General features: G+C 36.4%; 3 protein-coding genes across 4 annotated transcripts; 2 read left to right on the forward strand and 1 right to left on the reverse strand.

The window, feature by feature from the left end:
* The first annotated feature begins 281 nt into the window (after window positions 1-281).
* Window positions 282-6,143, forward strand: LOC133871631 (putative pumilio homolog 7, chloroplastic). Its single transcript, XM_062309060.1, has 5 exons — window positions 282-1,780; window positions 1,884-2,046; window positions 3,666-3,829; window positions 5,439-5,694; window positions 5,811-6,143. The coding sequence occupies exons 1-5, from the start codon at window positions 282-284 to the stop codon at window positions 5,913-5,915; spliced, it is 2,187 nt and encodes a 728-aa protein (XP_062165044.1). The 3' UTR covers window positions 5,916-6,143.
* Window positions 6,144-8,130: 1,987 nt separating this feature from the next.
* LOC133871902 (annexin Gh1-like) lies at window positions 8,131-11,341 on the reverse strand. The gene is made up of 5 exons (XM_062309362.1): window positions 11,183-11,341; window positions 10,567-10,712; window positions 10,123-10,341; window positions 9,183-9,395; window positions 8,131-8,773 (listed from the first exon to the last, which is right to left on the reverse strand). The coding sequence occupies exons 1-5, from the start codon at window positions 11,256-11,258 to the stop codon at window positions 8,477-8,479; spliced, it is 951 nt and encodes a 316-aa protein (XP_062165346.1). The 5' UTR covers window positions 11,259-11,341; the 3' UTR covers window positions 8,131-8,476.
* Window positions 11,342-14,624: 3,283 nt separating this feature from the next.
* On the forward strand, window positions 14,625-19,440 carry LOC133871277 (serine/arginine-rich splicing factor SC35-like). 2 transcript variants are annotated; one of them, XM_062308683.1, is made up of 9 exons: window positions 14,625-14,752; window positions 14,845-14,923; window positions 15,011-15,090; window positions 15,180-15,246; window positions 15,577-15,648; window positions 17,721-17,927; window positions 18,017-18,200; window positions 18,295-18,521; window positions 18,755-19,440. In XM_062308683.1, exons 1-8 carry the CDS (start codon window positions 14,677-14,679, stop codon window positions 18,298-18,300), a joined length of 771 nt encoding a protein of 256 aa, XP_062164667.1. In that variant the 5' UTR covers window positions 14,625-14,676; the 3' UTR covers window positions 18,301-18,521; window positions 18,755-19,440. The 2 variants fall into 2 exon arrangements, with proteins under 2 accessions (XP_062164667.1, XP_062164668.1); XM_062308684.1 differs by lacking the exon at window positions 15,577-15,648.
* Window positions 19,441-21,225: the final 1,785 nt, after the last annotated feature.

Below are 21,225 nucleotides of genomic sequence, written 5' to 3' on the forward strand. Positions count from 1 at the left end.
TCTGAGACCAAAACCCTCCACCTCTGTCTCGTTATTTCTTTCCTTTTCACAAAAAACGCGCTACCAAATCGAATTCGATATGAGATTCATATGAGATAAACACACCGTCACATCCCAAACGAGTTGTCGCGTGCTTGAGAGAAACACTCTGTAGTTCTTGTGATTTTAGCGTTTCCGAGTCCGTTCCTGATGTGGGTTTTTGGATTTTGAGTCATTTTCTTGTATTTTTTACATATACTTTTCTTGTGTTTGTTTCTTTTTGTTTGGAAGAAAGAAAAAAAATGGCTGAGAAAGATAGGAGGGGTACAGAGAACATGAAGAGGAATGGAGAGTTTGAAATGTCGTCGACTGAGATCCCCAATCCAAATGCTTCGTATCTTAATCTTTCTCATCGTCACCATCACCATCACCATCAGCTCTTGAATGGTTCTCCTATTGGCAGAGTTTCTCTGCAACCAGAGTCCTATCCTTCGAGTTCTTTCTCTAATGGGTTTGGTTCCTCTGAGGATGGTTGGCTATTTCCAATTCCATATGAGGAGGTTAAGCGTCAAACACCCAGCACCCATTACCCGAACATCAATGGGAGGCTGGTGGATGACATGGGTTTGTCTGAGACTTTTCACAGAATGCATATCGGTGATGAACAGAGGGATGGTACTAAGATGAGGGGATTTGAGGTGGACCCTGATGGGTTTGGCTTTGGTGATGGTTATTTTGGAGGGAATATCCCGTGGAGTGGTGAACATGAAGGTTTTAGCAATGGTGCTTCTGGTTTTGAAGGTTTTCAATCCTCTCATCATGGAGCTCCGGCGAGTTTCAACGATGATAAGAGTTTGGCATTGCTTGGTTTGCGGGGTGGATATAGAGGGAATGATTCAATGAGGTCTTATCTCGATCGTAATCAGTCTAATGCTTTGTACTCTGACCCCAGTTGCAGCCAAAACCACATGAACTTTTTATTGGAGGAAAGAAATGAACGTGGAAGTGGCTGTTACTATAGAGGGGTTCAACTGCAGAACCCAGCTACAATTAGGCCTTACCTTAATGATACTTCTCTTTGCTCACCGTGGGGTGAAATGGATTCTAAAGGAGTCAGGGGTCTAAGGGAACCATTGAGTTCCCCCCAGTTGATACACCATCCCAAGTTGGCTTTAAATGTGGACAATCCCTTATGTGGTCGTCTAATGATAAATGAAAGGGCTAGAGCAATCCCAAACAGCATGCTTCCTCAATCTGTTATGTCTAGGAAAGGTGCAACTGATGTTGAGCCTTTTTATTGCGAGGATGATTTCATCATGCAGGGGAACAGTTTGAATTATGCCATGGATAAGAAATCCAACGCTTCATGGGGTCATAAGAAGAATTACCGCAATGAAATTGCAGAACAAAATCAACGAAGGAAAAGCTCTGAACAGGATGAATGCTTTAGCTTTGGAAGTATTTGTGAAAATGGTCCGAGTCTGAGTAGTGATTGTTCAATGTTGTTGCCACAAGCTTTTACTTCTTTGGCTGAGGTTCAGGGCCATATATACTTCATAGCAAAGGATCAATATGGTTGTCGCTTATTGCAAAAGGTGTTTGATGAGGGAACATGTCAAGACGTGGAAATCATATTTAATGAAATTATCAGTCACGTTGTTGAACTTGCGACGGACACATTTGGCAATTACCTTGTTCAGAAGTTGTTGGATGTGTGCAGTGAAGAACAGAGAATTCAGATTGTGCTAATGTTGACCAACAAACCAGGACAACTCGTCAGAATTTCTCTAAACACACATGGGTAAATCCCTCACATGTCACTTATCATTGCTGTTATCTTGGTAGAGTTTTGATTTTCTTTGCATCTTTTCTTGTTTCTGAATGAATTGCTACTTTGGTATCAGCACGCGTGTTGTACAGAAGTTGATCGAGACTGTCAAAACTCGAAAACAGATCTTGCTAGTTAAGTCAGCACTTGAACGTGGTTTTCTTGAACTTATTAAAGATGTGAATGGCTATCATGTGATACAGCGTTCCTTGCAATGCCTTAGCAATGAAGATAGTACGGTATAGATTTTTCTTTTTGTTGCTTTTCCTTTAATCTGGACTATCCAATGTGATTCTTAATATCGAATGTTTTCATGAATTCTCTTTACTTCATTTTGTGCATTTTTATGTTCTTGAGTTTTTTCTCTCTTATATTTTATATAATTTTTCCTAGGTGGAATGTTCTCCTGTGCAAATCTTATTGTCATGCAAAAAGATATTATTTATTCCTTGTAGTTCATGATTGTAATTCATTTCTTGTAGACTGCATTTTGGTGCTTGAGTATCCTTAAATACGACATGTTCTCTTATAAGCTTGTTGTTTGAATCTTATAGAAATGCAAATGCAAATGCAATTAATGATGCCAACCTCAACTCAACAAAGCTTAACAGCAGTTTCTTGGCTCAAGTTATATGTGTCCTTTTCACCATTCTGCTTTATACGTATTTATTGTATAAGACAAGAGGAAGGCCATATGCTCTGTAACCATTTTTTTTTTTAGTATCCATGCTTATGATAGGTCAACCAACTAATAAGTCTACACATATCACCAGTGTTTCATTCAAGTTATCTGGGGCTGGCAACTTGAAACCTGTACAATCCACATCATTGGTTAACGTTTTCTTTCATAGAGAACCAAATTTGCCTTCATATTCTTCCAAATCAAAGGGATGGTGCTTGAGGTGGTTCGACATAAATGTGGTGATCTATGAAAGTACTAGAAAATTTCCATTCATTGAACTTTTGTATCCTGGGTGCTGATCTCTGGACTCTGATCGTGTATAGTACCCTCCGAAATGGTGAAATCCAATGTTAGGAATGATTGTTTTGATTGTCATGGCTCATTGTCGAAAATTTATCAATTTATAACACTCTTTTAGTTAGTCTTTTGCTTGATTCAGTGTTCTTTCACTTTTCAAACATTTTCTTGGTTACTTTCTGATGCTGATGTTCATGCCTTTTTGCAATTTCTTGATGTTTGAATTTTGAAAGCCCTGTTGCTATTGGTTCTTAATCTTGTGAACATGCTAGAAGGTATCTCAGCATTCTAGAACCGATTTTACTGGGACTTACTGGCCCTTTTGGCTTCTCCTTGAATGAAGGCTCCATTCGTATTCACATTCGCTTGAGTTCATGAATCCTAAACTACGATTGCGCAATTAAAAAATATCGATCATAGCAAAAGAAGAGAAAAAATGGACATAATTCATAATATTAGGTATCCCACTTTGGTGATGTTCCAACTTTTCTTGATAGCCAGATTCTAGATGTTGGGTTAGATACTATAGAAAAGTAGACATGGGGCATTTAAATTTCCTGGTACAACGCCTCTGATGTATAAACATGGATTGATTATTAAAAAGCTTAACCTGAAGACAACCATGGAATGCCAATCCATTTGAAGGGCTGGGTTATAATAATCCACCACAGCACATATGCTCGCCAAAGATAGATGCATCAGTAACATTTTTTTCTCGTCTTGAATTATGGAAATTTTCTTAGAGATATACTTTTCCTGAAAGGCAATACTATGCTTTATCTCTATGCTTTAATACTCTGTATATGGTTTATATAGGATCTGCTATTTTTTTCTTTTGTTGAAACAGATTCTAGACTTGTTCCTTGTTGATCTTTGCAGTTTATTTTAGTTGCTGCTGCAAAGTACTGTCTGGACATTGCAACTCATAGGCATGGATGTTGTGTATTGCAACGCTGCATTGCACGTTCAATAGGGGAACATCGAGATAAGTTGGTTGCTGAAATTGCTAGAAATGGGCTTCTCCTCGCTCAAGACCCATTTGGGTAATTACAAACACTGGAATCGTGTTACTTTGTTTGCTGACCATAAAGCTCCTATTTTAGAATGATAAACATATGAGTAAACTTTGACATATGGATTCTTACTGCCTTTTGATGAGTAAAAAGTTTCAGTCACCAAAATTTTCTTTAATTCACCTCGAGATATAAGTGTAAGCAGGGGTTAAAAATTATGGAGCTATTGTTATATCTGTCATGCAATTTTTATGCTGCCAATTCTATTGCATTGTAGACCATCTTAATGGAGATTTCACAGTGACACAATTGTTAGCATTTCTATGATCTATGATGTATTTTATTACATTGACACAACTTTGATCCGCTCATGTTCCTTCTATGCTACGTAAGTAGGGTACTGCACTGACTGGCTATATATCTCTGACATAAAAACACTATTGCCAATATGTTAAACTCTTAGTGCTTAATGGTGGTGTCTCTGCTCACTTGTGTGGCTGTGCCTTCCACTCTGAAGCAAAAATAAAATATCACATAGTATCCTTGTTATGGAGAAGTTGTTACTTTTTGACCTCTTTTCATTGTAATTCTGCTCAAGTAAGCCTTAATCCCAAAGAAGTAGGTTCGTTTTTGTGTGCTTATTACTACCTGAATATCATGTCTTCCTTGGTGGATTTATTTCTGTTAAACATCCAGTCCTAACTGGCTTGGTTTCTGCAATATACTAAAAATTCTTGAAAGGGATGCTTTTTTTGGTGTGTGTGTGGGGTTGTTGCCATTTGTGTAATGTCACAGCTCTGGAGATACTGTACATATTTGTCACTAAAGGTTAGTACTTAAAAAGTATTATTGTGTAGTTATGGCTGTAAATCAATCCTAGTGCATTATCTCAAATATTTGGATGTTGGCAACATATAATTGGCATGCATCTTTTGTTGCTCTTGCTCTCAATGTCCCATTTTCCTTCTCTCACCCAAGATAATGGGATCTTTACTTACCACCTTTTCTCTTGGACATGGTCATTGGATATGTGACATTGGTAAGACTATGTGAGAGTATCAGGTTTGAAAATACACAACAAGCTGGTTGCATTTGTAATGCCACATTTAGTTTAGACATCCTAATTTTGTTGATTAAAGGCTTGCTTAAGAAGTTTTTCATGAACTAGACTATTGCTCATTCTCCGTTTTTTCTTTCTACCCTACCATAGCATTGATGAATTCTTGAGTTTCCAACTAAACCAATCTATCTCATGGGCATGGTTGTGGCGCACAAGATCTTTTTGTATATACAAAATCAACTTGATGAATGGTCCCATATCTCCAAATTTGCTTACAACATTGCACTTATTTAAATTGTTGCGCTGTCTAGTTTCTCCTTCATCCACATCATTTATACAATTATGGACATAATGTGATTGAAGAACAGCCATTAGACTGCTCTATTTATTTATACATGTGCCAGACCCTATCTATAATTATACGACATTCAAAAGGAGCTTTTTATTGATATCAGAATCTGTATTGGAATTTATTGGTTGATACACGTAAAATTCTATGCTTTTATCTGTGAAACACTGTAGTCCCAGAAAAGGCATAGATTGATTCTGACCCAATATGTTGCTCTTTTTGTGATTCAGAAACTATGTTGTTCAGTATATTATAGAGCTAAAGTTCCCATCTGCGAGTGCGAGATTGATGTCTCAGTTTAAGGGGAACTACGTTCTGCTTTCGATGCAGAAGTTTAGCAGTCATGTGGTTGAAAAATGCCTTAGGCATTTGGAAGAGAGCAGGTCAAGAATCATCCGTGAATTGCTCTCTGTGCCTCACTTTGATCAGTTACTGCAAGACCCTTTTGGAAACTATGTCATTCAATCTGCTTTAGCAGTTACCAAGGTATAAGAACCATGATTCCTTCTCAAAAATGCTTCTAAGCTTCAATCGTATTTTTTTTTTTTTAATGCTGGATAACGTCTCTCTTCCCTCACGTCCTTACTTTTGGTTTGCTTCAGGGCCCTCTTCATGCTTCACTGGTTGAAGAAGTGCGGCGTCACAATGTCTTACGCACCAGCCCATATTGCAAGAGGATTTTCTCAAGGAAACTCATGAAGGACTAATATGTGTATTACCCTGTTGTAAGCTTGTTGTTGTTCTCTGAAGATTTACCAAGATGTCCACCAACATTTAAGAACACTTTTCTATCTTAGGCACTTGTATGTTAATTGTATTTCAGAATCTTTTGCTCATCTCTAGGTGAGAAATTCGCATTAATGCAGGCTCTTTGGATGACTTCCATGAGTCTGAGAAGTGTAGAACAGTAGAAGTCATGTTTTTCTTCCAGTTTGCTCATGATGCAGATGTGCCTATATTTTTGTTGTCTTCTTGATCTAAATTTAGTAATTTGTGATGTGTGATATTTCACACTAACAGAAGAATAGCCAAGTTTTATTTTAGAGTAATGTTATTTAGTAGACTGTTGTATAATTGGTGGGATGATGTAGCAGCGAAAATCAACTTTTAGATCAGCACTTGTAAAAAAAAAAACTAATAACTGATTTTCACTGCAACATCATTCCAATTATATAACAGTCTACTAAATGATGAATGCTAGAGCTCCTTCTATGGTCCTTTTGTGGCTCTTCTATGCTGATATGACACCATATATTTTTTAATAAAAACATGAGAGAGAAATCAAGCTGTAATTTTTTCTTATTAAAAACAGGATGTCATGTCAACATAGAAAGACCCCAGAATGATACTAGAAGGAGTTCTAGCATTTCTCCTACTAAATATCATTACTCTTTGCTCCCTTAAAATCAAATATAAAGAGTAAGAAGTGCAAATAATGAGCCTTACATATCCATTTATGATCTTACTATTAAGGTAGTAGGCTAGTAGCCACATTTCCAATGCATTTGATTAACCATTAACTAAATGGAATAACAAAATAGTCGATGTATTTTTTTCTTAAATAAAAGAACGTAAAGGTCGAAGTTGCTACAAAGTGATCAACAAGAAAGCCATTTTTAATAGAGAAATGATATTTATACAATTTTTACCCAACACACTCATATGAGTTGAGACCCATGTGAATGTGTTGTGTAAATCTTGTAAAGGAATATAAGACAAAAAGTACTTTGGGGTAATGAGGAAGGAAATGGACGCTTAGCACGTATACATATCAGGAAAGAAAAACAAAAAAAAAAAAAAAAAAAAAAAAAAAAAAAAAAAAAAAAGGAAGAGAAAGAAAGAAAGAAAATGTGAAAAAGTGAAAAGAAGAGGTGATCTGTGACCCATATTAACTATTCGGAGGTGGTCGAATGACTTTCAAATATATTTGGAGTAGTTTGCCACCCTTTAGCGGTTGGTTTGAGCAGATCAAACACACTCATTAGCAAGTTTGGAGCGGCCTACCACCTAAAAAATTAGCTTGGACCCCAAAATTACCGATGGGACGGGCAGCCACTTCTATCAACTGTTTTGGAGGAGGTCGAACTATCCCCAAACTTGTTTGAGGGTGGTCGACCACTCAAAAAATAGTTTATGGTGGGTGGTCGGCTACCCCTAAACCAGTTTTTATGGTGATTGATCACCTCCAAACCAACTAAGAGTTGTCAACCATCTTAAATAGGCTTAAGGGTGGTCTAACTAGCTCCTAAAGAGTTGATGAGGGTGGCTGGCCACCTCTCTATTTTTAAATTTTTGTTTCTTATTTTTTTTAGGCATTGATGATGTGGCACATCTATAGTTGTTCATTACAAACGAACGGTTAAGATTTGGGTATTGTAGGCTTGCAATACCTAGGATATTACAGGGATCCCGATCTCAGATATACTAACTCAAATGGTATAAAAAAGGATTCGTAGAATTTCATAAGTTTTCTGCCTGTTTTTACTAATGACAGGGGGCCTAGGAAAGCACAACTTGTCGATGATGGAAACCCATTTTTATATGGCACAAAAATCAGCAGAAATATTACGCTACCATTGCCCCCAATGAGGCTAAGAGCCTAATTTTTCTACCTCCCATCTAAGCACGGAGGAAAAGCAAGAGGAAGAAGAAAATTTCCTTCATTTCGAATTGATTTTAGAGACAGCTGAATCTTGTAGTGCGATGAATGCAGAGGTGGTTTTTGAGTTTTTAAGACAGGAGATTCCCCATATTCATTATTCAACCTTGGGAATTTCAAAAGGATTTTCCTTTAAAATGATCTCAAAAACTGGAATCGCTTGCCTTTACCCCCCTTTTCTCCTTTTGTTGACTTACGAAAGAATAGCATTCAAATACAGGACCTGCTTCAGTTTAAACAAACCACATAAAGAGATAAAAGGATTGAGATAATCTTATAAAATGTTTATTCGAAGCAGCTTGTACCATGTCTTATTTTAGGTGATAACAGATAAAAGTTCTCAGACTCAGGCAACCATATGACAGGATTAAGACCACCTCAAATACAGCAAATTAGAATGACAGAACTATTAAAACCACATAGTAGATATACGAGTAATTCTATTTAATAGACTTGTACAATTGACATACAACTTGCTGATGTGGCAGTGAAATTCAACCCTTAGATTTTGATTTTTAAAGGTACATCATCTCAGTTGTATGCCAGTCATATAACAGTCTACTAAATAGCATTATTTGGTTATATCCCCGTAATATGGAGACTAACAGCTCAAGCATCCCCATGCCCTATCAGTGCCAAAAGCATGTCTTCATAATCTCCATTAGTGTCCTTGACAATGGCCCGATCCAGAGGGACACTGCTTCTTCGGTGGTATTCATCCTTTATAAACTTCATGTCAACCTCGGCCCTTGTAGTGACAACCCTAGTGAGTGCTCCTTCATCTGTTCCTCCCTTGTTAATTGCCAGACGAAGAACCTTCTCAAAATACTTCTCAGGACGATTCAAGCACTTAACTGTGGCCCTCAGTATTGCAAGAAACTCATCCTTAGGGTCAGTCTTCAGATCCTGCATATAAGAGTGTCCTTTCCAATAAATCCTACCCACAGAGAGAGAGGGAGGGAGGGAGGGAGGGGGAGAGAGAGAGAGGGGGGGGGCGGGGGGTGTCGGGGGTGGGGAATGTATAGCCTTTCTTGAAGCTGAAATTACCACCCTTAGAGACCATGGATAATATAAGTTGCACAAAGTCTAAAATATGTCACCACATAAATTTTCTTCACCAACTCCCAAGAAAATGACATCACTCTGTTTTGATTCAAACTCAAAGAGCCCCTGAATTCCCATGAGAAACCCAAACCATTCCGAGCCAAAGTGTCATGCTATATAACTCAATTAACAGCAAGATGTGAGGTAAAAATGAGAACAAAAATAACTGCCCAGGATATCTTTTGAAGTCATAAAGAGCTCAATTCCATACCTTGTTGATGTCATTTCCGAATTCATTTTTATAGTGATTCAGAGTGGCATTGATCTGCGCTTTGCTCCTTGTAGCCAAAATCCAGATAAGATCCTCATGATTGTAAGCCTTTTCTGAAATCTTCTCGTGGAGTATTTTAGCCTCTGACTTAGCCAGAGTCATGTTCACCTCATCTCCCTCATATCGGTATGAGCTTACAAGAGGTACCAAAAGCTGGGAGGAACAAAAAAATTAAGTCAGTATTATTTTTTATTTAACTGAAAAAGGACTTAGATAATCTTAAATGGACTTTTTGATAAAAGAAAATGCCCACAAAATCCAAATTTCATATTAAGAAGCTCATAACAGAAGTGACTTCATGCATATTCAATCATCATTTCTTTTAATACAATCATTGCCTTCGTTGAGGCTACTCTGTTCTACTGTCGTAGTCCATTATACATGACACCGTAGTTTTCACCCATAAAGTTTAGGAACTTGCAAGTGGTTTCAGAAGAACCAACATGTTCTTGTTCACAAAATCCCTTTACACTTTTGAAGGCACGGATGTAAAGTTCAATTCCGGAAAGCCGAGGAATTATTGTCATTTATCTAAAAATCTTGACATTATCCTCTATAATTGTTACTCATGCAATTTAGCCCGACTCCAATACCTTCATCATGTCACTACACCTATCCTAAGACATGGTTTCTGACTGGAAGAAACTAGAAAGTATGCGCATTTCAGCTTTTCTTCAAAAGTTTTCAAAGAGTCTTCTTGGAGAAGTAAGAGTAATGCATAAATATGAGAAAACCGTTTTCTGAGTGAAGAAAGAAGACATCAATTTCAGTAGAAATCTAACACCTGGGCACAAGAAATACAAAAGAAAGCCTGATAATTTTAATTAGTACGTAAAATTTCCTTCTAAACCCAAAAGTGTTAATAGTCTAGAAGCTGCACCTTGCAGAAGTCCCCAGTTGTGTGGTATGCAACATCCTCTTCAAGAGATCTCTTATACCGAGCATGATAAGCCTGCCTTGCCAGAAGTAGATCATGTGAAGATCTCGTGCAGGCTATTTCCACAAGAACCTGATTGCTTGAAGTCCACCTCTTTGTTGCTTCATTGGCCAAAAATGCATCACGTTCAGCAGAATCAAGTGTCCAGAGCACTACCACTCTCTGATGGGAAGAGATCGGAAATACAAATAAATCATCCAAAGATTGACTTTAGCTAGAATAACATGTTCTGATTCTGTACAAAATTTTAATTTCAATTTCAATTGAGGATGAGATATACGATATCCTACGTTGTGCCAGTTCTTGGTAGATTCCTCATGCCAGTCTAGAAAATGGGTGATCAACATTCTCAAGTAAACCTAAAAGAAAATGCAATCCAAAACTGACCTCAAAGTCATTTGTAAGTTCTTTGTTCAATGCCTTGAGGAGATCTTCTCCATAAGTTTCGGCATAAGTTTGCCGAATCAACTTTCTTTGAGCAGAATTTCTATGTCCCAAGATGGAGATAACCAACCCTTCGTTTGTTCCCCATCCTGCAAACGATGTTGATCAAGATCAGCTTCATCCAAGTATTCAAACATGGAAGCAAACGCACCAACATATCATCATTATCATTGAAAAAACACATCAAAGGTGCAGACAAAACGATCTTATTTTATTTTTAGAAGCGGCAAGATTCTTCTTCCGCGCACGCGAAAAGATATCGCGAAAGAAGATCAACCTACATCTAGATCAAGTCCCTTAATGCATATTATATGAATATTCAATACACAGATCCAAACACCATTTTAATAGTACCACACTGAGCACACTATCCAAAATAATATAGCTCCTATTTAGCAAATCATTTTCAGATGATCAACGTCATCTTTTTTTTTAAAAAAGCAACGGATCGCGATCTTTTTACAAATCCAACGTAGAAGCAAAGAACATCTGTAACTTAGGCACACAAGTTTTCGGAATGGGATCGTTGCGGAGAATTAACACCGATCGGATAGCAGACCTGCGAAAGCTTTCCGGAGTTGCTCGCAGTCTTCGGGCACAGAGGGGATCGTCTCAGGTACCGTGATGGTCGACATTTTTATATTCTTTTTTCTCTGTTCTTGATTTTTTTCCGCGTCTGTTGTGCGAGAGAAGGAAAAACGAGAACGCGAGAAATGGACAAATGAATGTCACTTTTTATACACAACGAAGCTGGCATCCCATATACATCACTTTTTATGATTTTTGTAAGGTTTGTATTTATATTTTCAAAAAGTTTGATTTAAAATAACAATTTTAAAATATGCGATTTGAAAAAAATAATTTTTAAAAACGTAATTAAGCGTTTGGCAAAATTACAGTTTAGCCTTTAAAATTTTGCGTTTTTAAAAAAACACCATCTTACCTGCAATTTAAAAAAGTAGATTTTCTGCGTTTTCAAATCGCAATTTTTAAAAATACAGTTCCCAAACGATTTATATTCTGCGATTTAATTTAAAATTACATTTATTATCTACGAAATCGCAAACTCAAATGCACTCTAAGTTCTATTACCATACATCATCAATCCTATATTAAGACATATATGGTGTGAGATCTATGCATGTGGGTTTCATATATGTAAATCTCACACCCAATGTGTCTTAGTATAAGATTGATGTAGGATAATATGACGTAGGAATAATACATCTCATGCGCATTATAAACAAAGTAAGATAAACTATTTTATGCTTAAGATTTTATTTTGTTATATATATATATATTATTTAAACCCATTAATCTCCAAATTGTCTATTGCCTGGCTGCTGCAATGAATTATAAAGGAATTCTAAATACTCAAAATTACCAAACAATAAAACCCAACTGGATGCCTTCTGAGGGGTTGATTCGGAGTGCATTGGGCTAGTGTTTGAATGACATTTGAAGCTCTTTGTACGTGGCGTTCAAACGCCCGCAAGTGGGGGAGATTAACTGTAACAATTATACGTAGACGTGATTATTGTAACATATACCCTGTAGGACAGTCTAGACAGTGAAAACCAGAGCATCAATAGAAACCAAAAAGTAATTTATATTAATCGGACATGAGAATTCCTATTTGAGAGATTCGAACCTGTGTCGTGTTATGTACCAAACCACTTCACGAAAATTTATTGGACAATTGAACCACCGCCCTTATGGTCTTTGAGCGGCCATTCACCGGCTTTAATTTTGACAATGCTAATAGCATATGACTCTTAACGCCAACTAACATGTATGATAAATAGTGTTTGTTGTGAAAAAAAAAATAAAAAAATCTCACTTTAATTCCTTTGATTTGCACGTGAATACCAAAGTGATCTCTCTCAAAATATATTCAAAACCCAATAATTTCCAAATTGTCTTTTTCCTATCTGCAAGAGTGTTTTTTTTTTTTTTTTTTTTAATGGGTAAGATAATTTTTTTTTATTTTATTTTATAAGTAGAAAAAAGAAAAACAAATTAATTAAAGCTAAGGATAAAAGAGAGTCGAAAAACCAAAGTGAACTCTCTCAAGATATTACTCAAACTCAATAGTTTTTAGTTGTCTTTTTTCTAAGTATTATATATAAGTCTCGTTTGGTTTGTAGAATGATTATTCCATTAGAAAAGATAATAGTTATTACTTAGAATGAAAGTGAGTAAATAAAAAAAAGAAAAAAGAGAGTGGAATGAAATAGTTATTCTTACCTTTTAGTTTGATGACAACATATACTATAATTGAAATCGAATCAAAATTACTAAAAAATTCCTACATTATTTATTTCTTTTTCTTTTTTTTTTAAAAAAAAAAACTCAAGTTAGAAAAAAAAGAAAAGAATGAAAACTAGTGGTGGCTGACCACTCTTGACAATGTTTGAGGATGGCCGTAGCCACCCCCGAAGCCCATCGGGAGTGGCCCAAGCCACCCCAAATGAGTCGAGGGTGGTCGCACCACCCTCGACTCCATCTATGGCTGTTCGACCACTTTAAACGATATTAGCTTAGAGGCACTAGCATCGGCTTCTTTTAGATTTTTCTTAAATGTAGGGAACCCAATTAGTTTATGTTTTTCTATTCAAATAAACTCCACAATAGTTTCCCTTATCATTTCCATGTACCATTTAAATATTGTTTCAAATAACTAATAAAGGAAACATAGCTTTTTTATATTAAAATAATATTAAAGGAACCACTTTTGCTTCCTTAGATTTATGGTATAACTTTTGGTTCAATTGATGTTCATTTAGAGTATTCACAATAGTTACCCTAAAGTTGCTTATCTTCCTTAAATATTAGGAAAATCTAAAAAAAACCACAAAAACCAACCAAATTTTTGGGTATCAAAATTATGTGAAGATTATTCATTGGTACCTGTAGCATTTTTCTTTATTCATTGTTTTGATCATTTTTAATGAATAATCTCCACGTCATTTTGATAACACTCTCTTAATAAAATATTTGGTACTCTTAGTATTTATTGTTTCCTAAACATTGGGTAAGCTATAGTGCTACCCATTGGACCAATGTATAAAGAGCTTTCATATACATTATTCTAACACAAAATATTTATCTTTCTTCTCTTTGCCTTTCATTGGGATTCTGTGGAAATTTTGTAAAAAATGTGAGGGTAGGTAGGGAACTTGTATTTTGTAAATAAATAATATTTAATTGGTATAGAAAAGAATAAATGAAGTTATTGTGAAGTGTATTTGGATAGAGAATCAAAAAGTAATTTTGCTCATAAGTTTAAAGAAAGTTAAAAAGAAGTTACTGAGAATACACTTAGTTTGGAAATAATAAAAAAAATATGTTTCAAGGGTTTTTTTAAGAATTTTTTATACATTTAAGAAAATAATTGAGTTTTAAGGAAGCTGGTGCTTAGGAAGACGCTTGTTTTGGATTAATTATTTGGCTGAACTTGAACAAAACTCAAACATTATTTTGTTTTGATTTGCGTAAAAATGTGGCATGTTTGGGTGATTTTATTTTTTTTCAAAAATTGTTTTCTAGAATTTAAAATCTACTCAAATTTTATCCAACTTTTTTTTTTTTTAATTATGTCTCGGATTTGTTAAACTATCTAAATATAATTTTAAAAAATAAATTCTCTCAATATTTACAATTTTTTTTTAAAATCGAAGACCCAAACAACCATCGGCTACCCTCTGTAGAAAATTTCAGTTGAATAGAGACCAAAATAAATTAAAAAAAAAAAAAAAATTCACCAAAATGGTGGAAGACTCTTTGGCGGAAAAGTCATAAATAGAAAAAGAAGAAGATGTCATTATTCTTCCGTATATCAACGGAGGCCGGTAATACAAATAAGGGCATATTCGTCCATACACCAGTAATGCGTTTTGTTTGTAAAATAAAGAAAAGAAAAAGAACCCGGGGGTGTATCTTTATATTTGCAAGAATTGCTGCTGCCGCTGCAAATTTCGCATCTCAAATTCGAAACCCTAGCGTAGTCCGCCACTTCTCCTCTCTCTCTCACTTGCAGGCTGCAGCAGCGAGATGTCGCACTTTGGGAGATCCGGCCCTCCAGACATCAGAGACACCTACTCCCTTCTCGTCCTCAACATCACTTTCCGTATTTAACCCCTTTCGTCCTCGTCAAGTTTCAATCTTCCCCTCCCCCTTCGTCTCCCAATCCCTAATGCTTGCTTTTGGTCTTTTTTCTAGGAACCACCGCAGATGATCTCTTCCCTCTCTTCGACAAGTACGGCAAGGTCGTCGACGTCTTTATCCCTAGAGACCGAAGGTCCCTCTTTCTCTCTTTCTCTCTTTCTCTCGCCCGCACACGCTTGTAGTTTCTGTTTTTAATTTGGTGTTTTCTGATTGGTTATAGGACCGGAGAATCACGAGGTTTCGCTTTTGTTCGGTATAAGTATGCTGACGAGGCACAGAAGGCGGTGGAAAAGCTAGACGGTTGGCTTTGCTTTCTCGAATTCAATAATCTACAAGCGTATTAGAAGCTCTTCTTATTCATTTATTTGTTTATTTTACTTGTTCTTAAGGAAAAATTGTCGACGGCAGAGAGATTATGGTTCAGTTCGCCAAGTATGGCCCAAATGCCGAGCGAATGTAAGCCGCTAACTCTTTGTGCGTCTAACTGTTCTAGTGTTCTGTTTCTTTTCCTTTTGGATTTGGGAAACAAAGTCTTAACATTTTTTGATTGCAACTAACATGTTTATAGTTTTTCTTTTAGTTTCAAATAGCATGTTTGTCTTATTTGTTGCCGTCCGATCAAATTATGTTGTTTTTCTTGTTTGTTGCCGTTTGATCAAATTATGTTGGTTTTCTTGTTTGTTGCCGTTTGATCAAATTATGTTGGTTTTGTTGTCCCTTTGATCAAATTATGTTGGTTTTCTTGTTTGTTGTCGTCTGATCAAATTATGTTGGTTTCGTTGTCAGTCACAAAGGGAAGATATCAGAGTCAACTTCGAAGACAAAAGGCAGGTCTAGAAGTCGTAGCCCTCGTCCTAGGTGAGAATCATTCTCTCAAAAAGTGCTACTCATTTGGGTGGCAACTCTCCCTCTTGACTACCACTGTTACTTCTATGGAACTTAGAATGTAATTTGGTAGCAAATGAAAAATCAGAGACATGAGGAGATTGCAATTTTATTGAATCTAGTCTGATTTTATGCACATGACCACTTCTGAAAATCTTGAGCGCTAATACATGCTTACACACACACACACACACACGTATATATGTATGCATATATCCGTGTGTGTATGTCTTCATATATGCATGCATATGTGTACATACCAAAACATAAACACACACACACACTATATGTATGTATATATCTGTGTGTATGTCTACATATACGCATGCGTATGTATACATACCAAAACATAAAAAAATGAAGGAACATGGTTGCTTCGAAGAAGCCTACCTCCTACCAGCTAGGACACTAACTGAAATGATATCAATTTTCCTTAGTTTGTGAATAGCAGCAACTCAGAATTTAAAGGCATGTTCAATATGTTCATAATAGATTCCTACTTAAATTCCTACTAAATTAGATAAAAACTACTCGTACTAATAAAACTCATCACTAATCTTTTATTTAACTTGATCATAATCCTATCTATAAATCCGGCCGGGGCTCACTCTGTTTAGGAAATTCAAAACAGAACACCCTCATCTCCTTACATTTCTGAACAGATGACAACCACAGGCATGTGACACATCTATACATCCATATATATGTAAATATTATTGTAATGTATATTAATACAATTACTAATGAAAGTCAAATGTGTGTGTGTGCGCGCGCATATATGAGTATAACTACTAATGCAAGGCATGTTATGTGTCTGTTTTTCTTTTTTCTTTTTTGGTTTTTGATGGGAAGGGGGGCTGGGGGTAGTCCAATGCACAGCTGCTAGGATTTTTTCTTTGGACTACTGAAATATGTCCAGAATTTGCTTCTCTTCAATTTGTGTGTAGCGCCAGTTTATCAACTTTGCTTTTTTGATATTCTGTGTGATCTAGAACTTAGAAACTTCTTTTATTTTTTTTTTTTGTTGATATTTATGAAGTGCACTCTAAATCTGTGTACATAGTCCTCACAGGTAATCGGGTACTCTGAGATTCTCTGGGTTTACCCGATGGATGTGATTTCTGGATGATTGTTTGCATCCGCGGGAAGTAGTATTGACGGGAAGTGTCTCAGAACCCTTTTGCTTGCGGACTAAGAATATGATGGTGGTGATATCTATTTTCTGGGAGGGGGGTATTGAACAAATATTTGATGAATAGAAATAGTGGTGGCAGGTTAGAATCCATGTCTGTGTTGGTGTCAGATGCCAGTAATAGGATATATGTCCTACTGTTGAGTTTTTCTTTTTCTAAAGCTTTTCCAGTCACATAAAAGTGTCTGGTTACCTTAATTTTCTCATTAAATGTTCCAACGTGACTTATGTGCTTGAAGGATGAAGCATGCGTCCTGCAAACATAGGCTTGAAAATAATTTATGCCTGTATGTTAGCTATTTATTTTTTTCAATGGCTGTGCTAACACCACCACGTTCACCCTGGGTTTGAATCCTTTTCTCAAAATAATACTTTCGCTGTTTGGTATTCTTTGATTGATGTATTACTGTTACTTTAGTCAGTTATAAATAAGATGCCCATATCAGGTTCTTATATCTTTTTCAGCTGTGTTTTAGCTCGTTTCATGTTTCTAGAACCTTAAGTTTTTTCTCACTTCTGTTGCGTGTGCAACTCTCTATTTTTGTTTGCATCTGTAGCTTCCAAACATTTCAAATATTCTTATAAAAGGACAAAGTGAAGTATGCTCTTTTTTTCCTTTTCATTTTTGGGTACCAGATGATTTTTTTAGGTAGAGTATGTTTCTGCACTCTCTCTTATGCTGCTTTTGTTATTGTGCTGGCATCTTATACCCCTGAATCTTCATCAAACTGAATTTGACACTTATATAGTTGATTACGCACTTATTACTTTGTACATGTGAAATTTAACAGATTTGTTTATCATATATAAGCACTGCAATTCAGTTGAAGTGACTCATTGATGACATTTTCAGGCATCGGGATGAACATAGGGACAAGGATTACAGAAGGAGAAGTCGTAGTAGAAGCAGGGAGCGATCCGCTCGGGACAGGTACCGTGGGAGGGAAAAAGATAATCGTCGCCGGAGCAGGAGCCCTAGTGCAAGTCCGGATCATCACAAAGATCGTGGGAGAGGCAGATATGAAGATGAACGACGGAGTCGGAGCCGGTCCTATGATAGGTATTCAGTCACTTATATATTATTGATTTTTTGTAAGAAATTGTATATTCATGACATGTTATCTGATGGCAAATGTGAATTTATCGAAGTGCCTCCCCTGCTCGGCGCAGTCCGAATCCTAGGAGGAGCCCGTCTCCACATAGGACATCTTCTAGGGGTGAAAGTCCTGATGCACGCAATCATAAAGAAGGCTCTCCTGTGCCGAAAACTGTTCCATCTCATGGTCGACCTGTTGATTCTCGAAGCCCATCTCCACGTAGATCTGATGCTGACGTGAGTCACTGCACTGCATTTTTGGCCTTTTTTCCTTTTAGGCCATGGGCATTTTTGATTTGAACTGAGATGTTTTATGTTTTATGTTTTATAGGAATGAAGGGGCAGCATATGATGTGATGGAGATTTCTTTGGCTCAATGCATTCTCTGTATCTGTGTTAATCTTGGAGCGGACATGTTAAGTTAGGCATGCTTTGATCAACACCTTGAATGCTAGATTTCTTCGCCATGGACCTTTTGGGAGGTTGAACATTACCTTGTTGGATTCAATGCATTTCTTGACTCGTGTTTGATCGCAGTTCATGTATTAATTTCTATAGGTTTGTACCATTTCAAGAGTTCCAGAATAGTTTTTATTACGTTGTTTGAGAATCCCTGCATGTGGGTCCTTCCCTATTTTTGGTTGACTTTATATCATTTTGCCCTTTTTTTTTTTAAATGTTGCTTTCTTTCATTCCATCTTATTATAATTTTTTTTTAATCTGCAAATTTGATTATTATTTCTTCTGTTAATGGAATTTCTCATTGTGGATCATGTATTGTCCTTATATAGTTGTGTTCGGGAAAGGTGAATTTTGCTGTTTGCTGAGATGTGCTTGCTGTGGTGCTGATTTTGCATCTGGATCATGTATTGTCCTTATATAGTTGTGGTCGGGAAAGGTGAATTTTGCTGTTTGCTGAGATGTGCTTGCTGTGGTGCTGATTTTGCTTCACAGATGGTGGATATCAGTTCATGCTGGTTGCAATCTACTGTCTTACCATTTTTTCTTTGATAATGTCCTGATTGGTAAGAGTTGACACTCCCATTTTATTTAAGTCCTTCAACCATGGGGATTTTGACTTTTAACCATGTCGTAGTTATCGACCTTGCTGATACTAAAAGTTTCGGCCGACCACGGAGTCTTAGTAGCTGTGGTTGCCTAAAGATGGATGCAACTCGCATGCCTTTACATGTGGCTGTTGCAGGTTCATATGAATGCTTCCTCAGTTCATTTGGGGTCTAAGTTTCGGGTACCTCTTTCTGGCAATGTTTGCTTTGGTAGGGATTGGTCCGTGTTGGTCAATGACAGCCTGTGACGCAGCATTATTATAAACTTATAATTAGGTAGAAACTATCACACGTTCTTTTGTGGGAATGATTTTTTTGTTTGTTTGTTTCCCTTTGCTTTATAATTTTTTCTTAAATTAGACTCCTACAATAACTTATAGATGTTTTGTGTGGATATAGTCTTGTTATCAGTTAATTACCCCCCTCAAATTTGTTTAGGTTTTACTAAATTTCTTTTGGGTCCTGCTTCCCATATTGCTACATTTCTGGTTTATGTGTTCATTAAAACATGAGATTTATTAATCACCATTGACCATTATCTTTTGAGTAATGCTTATTCTTCACACTAGATTTTCACATCGGTTGATCTGGCGTGTTTTAAGTTGCTTCTTATGTCATTCATTTACAAAAATAAAAATGTTAATCACTTAAAATATGCTATATCAGTCGGTTTGAAGTTGGTGTGAAAATGTAGTGTGAAGAGCACGGTTTGAGTTGCAGCATGCCTAGTATTTTTATATCAACCAGCACTGACTGTAAGGCCTGTGACCGCAACTAAATTTGCCTTTGAGGTACACAGGGCTAGTCTTGTCGATTTGAAGTGCTCAGGTTGTTATCAATGCCCGATGTGTTTAATTTGTTCTAACAGTACTTTTGGTATCAATTTGATTTTGCATTCGTTGAAAGATTATTCTACAAAGAAGATTGTTTTTTGTTTATCTTGTTGAAAGAAACGATTCATTGATCCAAATGCCACTTCAACATTCTTGGAATTTCTGTAAGGCATCTGTTAAGTTTTAGGGCTTCTTTTCTATTTCTCTATAAATATATCACTGTAGCAGTTATCTTACTACTATAGAAACTGTACCACCGTCGGACTTTCTGGTCATAACAACTTAGACCACCCCACCTGGTACTCTCCTCTCAAGTCTCAACATCCTCAACTGCTTGGAAAATGATAGGTGGGGGACAAACAACCGTCCCCCATCGGTTGTCCGTCCCCCGGTATCAATGCTCCAACTGCTCTCTTTTGTTTTCGTACCCTAATCAGTTACCTTTTAACCTTGTCATCGTCATCTGTGGTGGACTAATCAAAATGGGGTCGAACATGAGTTTGAGCTTGCCTTCGCGGTCATCGTCCTATGTGGAATTGTCAATGTGCCTTGAAGGTTTTGACAGAAAATAGGTTTGAGGTTTCTGTGGTGCTAAACGAACTTGATGATTGTAGGATTGTAGCCATGCAGGGGGCTCTGGAGAATAGTTAGACTGGAGAGAGAATGAAAGACAGTTATTTTGCTCTCTTTTCTTATTCCTATAGCAATTTTGACAATCAATTGTTTTGATAATCACATGTAAAAGTCACAATATTTAACGAAATCTAAACGACAGAAATGGACGGATCGATGGATTAAATTGACAGCAATACGAAACTTTAGGGTTAACATCACCCAAACTTGAAACTCAATGGCCCAAACTGAAAATTAAGCCAACTTGGAAGGATCAAAATGTAATTTCGACTAATAATAACAATAATTAAGGAAGAAAGAGAAAAGAACAATTGAAACCAACATTTTATATATATATATATATATATATATATATAAATATATATTTCATATATATTATATATAAAGGTAAGCTGTTAATAACCGGCTTGCCCTTAAAAATTACTAACCGCACCGATCTAGGCTATTAGTGTTTTTTCTAACCGCCTACAAAAGTGGTTATGTAGTTAACGGTTATTAGGCGATTAATAACCGTCCACTTGTACACTCTTATTCATCAGGGCCTTCTTTCTTCTCATCACATGTCTACTACAATAGTGGAGTCGTTTGCTAGAGTTTTGATGTGAACTTTTTGTTTGAATAATAATAAAAGTTAGATATGATATAAAGTAAAAAATGAGATTGGATTTGTTGTGAGAACTTTAGGGTCCGTTTGAATTTGCGATTTTAAAAAGTGCAATTTAAAAATAG

The sequence above is a fragment of the Alnus glutinosa genome, chromosome 6 (assembly GCF_958979055.1).
Source record: "Alnus glutinosa chromosome 6, dhAlnGlut1.1, whole genome shotgun sequence".
Taxonomy (NCBI): domain Eukaryota; kingdom Viridiplantae; phylum Streptophyta; class Magnoliopsida; order Fagales; family Betulaceae; genus Alnus; species Alnus glutinosa.

What these genes read in the sequence shown, in the direction of transcription:
- LOC133871631 (XM_062309060.1), top strand. Translation starts at nt 282, where the DNA reads ATGGCTGAGAAAGATAGGAGGGGTACAGAGAACATGAAGAGGAATGGA. An exon ending in CTCGCTCAAGACCCATTTGG is followed by an intron (nt 3,830 to 5,438) that starts GTAATTACAAAC and finishes TTTGTGATTCAG; the next exon opens with AAACTATGTTGTTCAGTATA. An exon ending in CTGCTTTAGCAGTTACCAAG is followed by an intron (nt 5,695 to 5,810) that starts GTATAAGAACCA and finishes GGTTTGCTTCAG; the next exon opens with GGCCCTCTTCATGCTTCACT.
- LOC133871902 (XM_062309362.1), bottom strand. Translation starts at nt 11,258, where the DNA reads ATGTCGACCATCACGGTACCTGAGACGATCCCCTCTGTGCCCGAAGAC. An exon ending in ACTCCGGAAAGCTTTCGCAG is followed by an intron (nt 10,713 to 11,182) that starts GTCTGCTATCCG and finishes CATCGTTTGCAG; the next exon opens with GATGGGGAACAAACGAAGGG. An exon ending in AACTTACAAATGACTTTGAG is followed by an intron (nt 10,342 to 10,566) that starts GTCAGTTTTGGA and finishes TCTTCCCATCAG; the next exon opens with AGAGTGGTAGTGCTCTGGAC.
- LOC133871277 (XM_062308683.1), top strand. Translation starts at nt 14,677, where the DNA reads ATGTCGCACTTTGGGAGATCCGGCCCTCCAGACATCAGAGACACCTAC. An exon ending in TTTATCCCTAGAGACCGAAG is followed by an intron (nt 14,924 to 15,010) that starts GTCCCTCTTTCT and finishes GATTGGTTATAG; the next exon opens with GACCGGAGAATCACGAGGTT. An exon ending in CGGAGCCGGTCCTATGATAG is followed by an intron (nt 17,928 to 18,016) that starts GTATTCAGTCAC and finishes AATTTATCGAAG; the next exon opens with TGCCTCCCCTGCTCGGCGCA.